The sequence below is a fragment of the Electrona antarctica genome, assembly GCF_951216825.1.
Source record: "Electrona antarctica genome assembly, chromosome: 3".
In the NCBI taxonomy this organism is placed as follows: Eukaryota; Metazoa; Chordata; class Actinopteri; order Myctophiformes; family Myctophidae; genus Electrona; species Electrona antarctica.
This window is the reverse complement of record NC_136808.1, coordinates 57644853-57652352: the sequence shown is the minus strand read 5'-3', so window position 1 is coordinate 57652352 and position 7500 is coordinate 57644853. Positions and strand designations below refer to the sequence as shown.

Genomic DNA, 7500 nt, shown 5'->3' with positions numbered 1-7500 from the left:
ATACTGACAGACACACACACACACACACACACACACACACACACACACACACACACACACACACACACACACACACACACACACACACACACACACACACACACACACACACACGTCGAGTATATTGTCTGTCGGGTGGAAACCTCATTATGTCCAAATTATGTCCAAAACCGTTACTTTTCAGGGTTCAAATTCAAAAGCAGTAAAAGTAGCAGATTTGCAAGCTCGAAGTATGATATATATTTAAGCAATAAGCCACGAGAGGGTAGAAGACCCTCCGCTGCGCGTCGGGTCTGCCTACACCCCCAGCCATTGTAAAATGCCCGGTAAGCTGGGGCCTTGAGTGGCTTATTGCTTTTCTAAAACGGTTACAAACATAATAGCAATATTAACCTAATACAACTATTAAATTCACAAAAGTAGCTACGCTTTGGCCACCAGAGCGAGCGAGCCACATCACTTCCTTGTTTTGCTCGGCAAGTAGGCTATGTGACGGGAGAATAGCGCTTAATGTCTTTACAGGGCTGCCTGGAGCCACACATTCACAGTCATATGAGCCGGGCGGTGGTTAGACGCCCGCACGGCATGGGTTTGTATGGTAATCAAGCGCTCCCCTTCCCCAGTACAGCTACAGAGATGCGGAATCAGGTGAGAATGATATAAAGTGATTGAAGGTGTGGTTATCGGTGAAATTTACACCGGTCACGTGACAGTAACCAGCCAATCAGAATCAAGTATTGGGACTAGCCGTTTTAGAAATACTTATATTTCCCATCCACTGGGTCAATCAAAGGGGTCTGATCTTAGAGTATATATGAATAGAGACGGTACCCGGAGGAAACCCTGAGGTGCAATGGACATAGTGGCCGGATGTGGTATTGCAGCGCTGGGCCAAGAACATGAACGCGCTGGTCCGTTGACTATCATTGCGCACGTTCATGATGACACATGAACGCGGTTTCAGTGCAATGGCAGCGCGTTCATGTCTTTGGCCCAATCAATCCCAGAATGCACTCTGTTCCTAACCGGAAGGAAGAGTGAAATCGCCTCATGCGCTTCTGAGCAACTTAATGTGGATGGAAGGAGAACTCGGGTGCCGTCTCTATTCATATATACTCTAAGGGTCTGATCGGCTTGTTCTCCCATTGCGTGCACCGCTATGATCGGTACGCCTGCAATTCGTCCAGCGAGAAAGGTTCACAGCTGCACAAACTAAGTGTGATTAAAATGTGTTAATTTGTTTTAATCGCATTATTGTTTCTGCAATTAATTAAGCTAAATGAATCAGTTAAAGTCTCAGCCCTTTCTCATACTCTATGACTACAATGACTGTCTCCACCTTTCCATAATGTCTGTCTCTCTATACTCTGTGACTACATGTCTGTCTCCACCTTTCCATAATGTCTGTCTCTCTTTCATCTCTCAGTCTTGTGGACGGAAAGGCATTTGATTTTGAGGGTGCCCAGCATGGGCCGGCAGCGCACAGCGTAACTCCTCGTTTGTAGCAACCCTGTGTGGCTGCATGGGGGATATATTATGTCCCCTGAATTATTCAGCCTGTCACTTATGCATATTTAATGTCCTGCACGCCGTCCTCCTTCCTCCCTTTTATGGTTCACTGAAATACTATACGGTCCGTCCATCTCCTGGACGCGTGTCTCACTGTTTGTATACGACATTTGTGCGTGCGTGCGTGCGTGCGTGCGTGCGTGCGTGCGTGCGTGCGTGCGTGCGTGCGTGTTTGTGTACATTGTGTGTAGGGGTTAGTGCATGTGTACATTGTATATGTATCTATGCTGCAGTGTGTGTAGTGATTCACCGTGGGCTCAGGGGTGCAGGGTACAGTGTGTGTAGTGATTCACTATGGGCTCAGGGGTGCAGGGTACAGTGTGTGTAGTGATTCACTATGGGCTCAGGGGTGCAGGGTACAGTGTGTGTAGTGATTCACTATGGGCTCAGGGGTGCAGGGCACAGTGTGTGTAGTGATTCACTATGGGCTCAGGGGTGCAGGGCACAGTGTGTGTAGTGATTCACTATGGGCTCGGGGGTGCAGGGCACAGTGTGTGTAGTGATTCACTATGGGCTCAGGGGTGCAGGGTACAGTGTGTGTAGTGATTCACTATGGGCTCAGGGGTGCAGGGTACAGTGTGTGTAGTGATTCACTATGGGCTCAGGGGTGCAGGGTACAGTGTGTGTAGTGATTCACCGTGGGCTCAGGGCTGCAGGGTACAGTGTGTGTAGTGATTCACTATGGGCTCAGGGGTGCAGGGTACAGTGTGTGTAGTGATTCACTATGGGCTCAGGGGTGCAGGGTACAGTGTGTGTAGTGATTCACTATGGGCTCAGGGGTGCAGGGCACAGTGTGTGTAGTGATTCACTATGGGCTCAGGGGTGCAGGGTACAGTGTGTGTAGTGATTCACCATGGGCTCAGGGGTGCAGGGTACAGTGTGTGTAGTGATTCACTATGGGCTCGGGGGTGCAGGGTACAGTGTGTGTAGTGATTCACCATGGGCTCAGGGGTGCAGGGTACAGTGTGTGTAGTGATTCACCGTGGGCTCAGGGCTGCAGGGTACAGTGTGTGTAGTGATTCACCATGGGCTCAAGGGTGCAGGGTACAGTGTGTGTAGTGATTCACCATGGGCTCAGGGGTGCAGGGTACAGTGTGTGTAGTGATTCACTATGGGCTCAGGGGTGCAGGGCACAGTGTGTGTAGTGATTCACTATGGGCTCAGGGGTGCAGGGCACAGTGTGTGTAGTGATTCACTATGGGCTCAGGGGTGCAGGGTACAGTGTGTGTAGTGATTCACTATGGGCTCAGGGGTGCAGGGCACAGTGTGTGTAGTGATTCACTATGGGCTCAGGGGTGCAGGGCACAGTGTGTGTAGTGATTCACTATGGGCTCAGGGGTGCAGGGTACAGTGTGTGTAGTGATTCACCATGGGCTCAAGGGTGCAGGGTACAGTGTGTGTAGTGATTCACTATGGGCTCAGGGGTGCAGGGCACAGTGTGTGTAGTGATTCACCATGGGCTCAGGGGTGCAGGGTACAGTGTGTGTAGTGATTCACCATGGGCTCAAGGGTGCAGGGTACAGTGTGTGTAGTGATTCACCATGGGCTCAAGGGTGCAGGGTACAGTGTGTGTAGTGATTCACCATGGGCTCAGGGGTGCAGGGTACAGTGTGTGTAGTGATTCACTATGGGCTCAGGGGTGCAGGGCACAGTGTGTGTAGTGATTCACTATGGGCTCAGGGGTGCAGGGTACAGTGTGTGTAGTGATTCACTATGGGCTCAGGGGTGCAGGGTACAGTGTGTGTAGTGATTCACTATGGGCTCAGGGGTGCAGGGTACAGTGTGTGTAGTGATTCACCATGGGCTCAGGGGTGCAGGGTACAGTGTGTGTAGTGATTCACTATGGGCTCAGGGGTGCAGGGCACAGTGTGTGTAGTGATTCACTATGGGCTCAGGGGTGCAGGGTACAGTGTGTGTAGTGATTCACTATGGGCTCAGGGGTGCAGGGTACAGTGTGTGTAGTGATTCACTATGGGCTCAGGGGTGCAGGGTACAGTGTGTGTAGTGATTCACTATGGGCTCAGGGGTGCAGGGCACATGGTCTTGTCTAGACTCTAAACTAGACTAAAAAACGTTCGCTCTGAAAGAATATATATTCAAAGATTTGTGCCGCATTTTCACGATTTTTCAAAAATAGCAGACCTACAAGCTCGTAGCGCGCCACTCGGTGGCGCGCTATGAGCTTGTAGATCTGCTATTTTTCAATAGCTAAAGTATAACATCATTTTTAGTTAAAACACCAAAAGGGGTTCCCGTACAGAATGGGTTAACGGGAGATGATGCTTTGTTCAGTTATAACCAAAATTAATGCTGCATATTGCAAAAATATGCATGGCGTAATTATCTCTCCCTCTCTCTCTCTCTCTCTCTCTCTCCTCTCTTCTCTCTCTCTCTCTCTCTCTCTCTCTCTCTCTCTCTTTCTTCTCTCTCTCTCTCTCTTCTCTCTCTCTCTCTCTCTCTCTCTTTCTTTCTCTCTCTCTTTCTTTCTCTCTCTCCTCTCTCTCTCTCTCTCTCTCGCTCTCTCTCTCTCTCTCTTTCTCTCTCTCTCTCTCTCCCTCCCCTCTCTCTTTCTCTATTTCTCTCTCTCTCTCTCTCTCTCTTCTCTCTCTCTTCTCTCTCTCTCTCTCTTCTCTCTCTCTTCTCTCTCTCTCTCTCTCTCTCTCTCTCTCTCTCTCTCTCTCCTCCCTCTCTCTTTCTTCTTTCTCTCTCTCTCTCTCTTTCACTCACTCGCTCTCTGCCTTTCTTCTCTCCTGGGTGGTTACTTCAAATTACTTTTGACTCAGACGATACCCACTAGCCCAATAGAGCCCATTGCTCTTTATTACATTTCTAAGCTCTCTCAGCATTGCACTGCAAAGGGGTGCGTGTCATGGGTCCATTTTACACACTAATAGCTGACCACTTTCAAGCTGCTGTTTCCTGTTTTGTAACATGTTAGTGCACTTTCAGTCAAGTCAGTCTCTCAGAGCAGTGGTTTTCAACCCAGACCCATTATTTATTCTGCATTTGAGCCACGGACCACAATTCGATGAGATTTAGCCTCTCAGACCCAAAACTAAGGGATATTTTGTTATCGTTGGATAAAGTTTTTCAACAACAATTATTGTGTCGACTTGTGTCGAATTATTGTGTAAAATGAAAGCAAATCCATGTTACATTCTAAATAGTTAAAGATATATATGGTTTAAATATCTAATAATGGTCCATTTGGTTACCAACTCTCCATCATTTAGCTGGGGGACCACCTGGAACCCCTACAAGGAGGGTCCCGGACCACTGGTTGAAAACCCCTGTCTTGGAGGACTCACTGTCTAAAATCATATATATTTTAGAAGTTTTTAGAAAACAGCAGCTCTGTCCACGCGGTGCGACACACTGAGATCAGCAGCTCTGTCCACGCGGTGCGACACACTGAGATCAGCAGCTCTGTACACGCCGTGCGACACACTGAGATCAGCAGCTCTGTACACGCGGTGCGACACACTGAGATCAGCAGCTCTGGACACGCGGTGCGACACACTGAGATCAGCAGCTCTGTACACGCGGTGCGACACACTGAGATCAGCAGCTCTGTACACGCGGTGCGACACACTGAGATCAGCAGCTCTGTACACGCCGTGCGACACACTGAGATCAGCAGCTCTGTACACGCGGTGCGACACACTGAGATCAGCAGCTCTGGACACGCGGTGCGACACACTGAGATCAGCAGCTCTGTACACGCGGTGCGACACACTGAGATCAGCAGCTCTGTACACGCGGTGCGACACACTGAGATCAGCAGCTCTGTACACGAGGTGCGACACACTGAGATCAGCAGCTCTGGACACGCGGTGCGACACACTGAGATCAGCAGCTCTGTACACGCGGTGCGACACACTGAGATCAGCAGCTCTGGACACGCGGTGCGACACACTGAGATCAGCAGCTCTGTCCACGCGGTGCGACACACTGAGATCAGCAGCTCTGTCCACGCGGTGCGACACACTGAGATCAGCAGCTCTGTACACGCGGTGCGACACACTGAAAACAGCAGCTCTGTACACGCGGTGCGACACACTGAGATCAGCAGCTCTGTACACGCGGTGCGACACACTGAGATCAGCAGCTCTGTACACGCGGTGCGACACACTGAGATCAGCAGCTCTGTACACGCGGTGCGAGACACTGAGATCAGCAGCTCTGTACACGCGGTGCGAGACACTGAGATCAGCAGCTCTGTACACGCGGTGCGACACACTGAGATCAGCAGCTCTGTCCACGCGGTGCGACACACTGAGATCAGCAGCTCTGTACACGCGGTGCGACACACTGAGATCAGCAGCTCTGTACACGCGGTGCGACACACTGAGATCAGCAGCTCTGTACACGCGGTGCGACACACTGAGATCAGCAGCTCTGTACACGCCGTGCGACACACTGAGATCAGCAGCTCTGTACACGCGGTGCGACACACTGAGATCAGCAGCTCTGTACACGCGGTGCGACACACTGAGATCAGCAGCTCTGTACACGCGGTGCGACACACTGAGATCAGCAGCTCTGTACACGCGGTGCGACACACTGAGATCAGCAGCTCTGTACACGCGGTGCGACACACTGAGATCCTAAATGTTCTCAGTGGGACACAGAATCGCACGACGTACAGTATATTATATGAGGCTCAACTGGATCATGTGATGCTGGATTTTACTCTGAGGTTTTAACAAGTTAACAAAGTCAATCTCTTAAAGGACTCACTGTCCAATCATGCAGTTACAGTATATATCGTTTAACACATTTTGTGCCCAAAACGTCTGTGGACGTCCTGGGTATTACCGCACGTGCATAGCCCAAGACGTCTATATTTTATTTATTTATTTATTTTTTTGTATTAAAAGAAATCAGAAAAATCAAAACACTTTTTTTTTTTTTTTTTTTACACGTGGTGCCAAAGTTTGTGTTTTCGCCATTGAGAATGCATTTGGCGTTTAAATTAAATAACTCATAAAACATTTCAAAGTAAAAAGTTCCAGCATGTGTCTCCACAGTCAGCTGAATTATAAAAAATGTGAATGGATTTTCTAGGTGAAAGTGATTTTGGGCAGTTTTGCGTGGGCTCTCAATGTGTTAACTGTCATGTTGTGTTCTCTCTCTCTCTCTCTACACCCCCCCCCCCCCCCCCACCCCCACCCTCCAGTTATGTGTGCCCAGGGACTCCAGGCCAAAGACAAGACGGGCTCCAGTGATCCGTATGTCACCGTCCAGGTGGGCAAGACCAAACGCAGAACCAAGACCATCTTCGGAAACCTCAACCCGGTGTGGGACGAGAAGTTCCTCTTGTGAGTACGACGCTGAACCCCCCCATGTGTCTCCATGCACCTGTGGCCCGCGAGGGTGTTGAAGCGGGCCCCCCGAATAGTTGGTGAAACACTAACATTTGAATGATGTTATCGCGCAGACACCACGTTTTTGTGAGTTTTCGTAATTTAATGCCCTACTTGATTGCACTACAGAGTCACGCAAAAAGCATCCAAAGTATAGCAGATCTGCAAGCTCGAAACGCAACCCAAAGTGAGGTGTTTTGAGCTTGTAGATCTGATGCTTTTGATACTTTTCATTTGGAAACGCAACCCAAAGTGAGGTGTTTTGAGCTTGTAGATCTGATGCTTTTGATACTTTTCATTTGGAATGCTGAAAAGTATAACAGTTTGGAATATGAGGGTTCCACCTGACAGAGACAATATAACACATACATATACCGTAGGCCAGGGGTTCTCAACCCGTGGGTCGCGACCCCTCGGGGGGTCGCCAAATTATTTTAGGGGGTCCCCAAATTACTTTAAAAAAAAAGAAAAATTTTCACGATTTTTCAAAAATAGCAGACCTACAAGCTCGTAGCGCGCCACTCGGTGGCGCGCTATGAGCTTGTAGATCTGCTATTTTTCAATA

At 49.3% G+C, this 7500-nt stretch overlaps 1 protein-coding gene across 1 annotated transcript in view; it reads left to right on the top strand.

Annotated features, from left to right (window-relative positions):
- The window catches only part of unc13c (unc-13 homolog C (C. elegans)), a gene marked incomplete at its 5' end in the record, with an annotated part of 345183 nt that overhangs the window by 86307 nt on the left and 251376 nt on the right, over positions 1-7500 (top strand). Inside the window, one exon of the mRNA XM_079497470.1 lies at positions 6749-6890. Within this exon, the coding sequence (XP_079353596.1) occupies positions 6749-6890 (142 nt within the window). The remainder of the gene's footprint in view (positions 1-6748; positions 6891-7500) is intronic.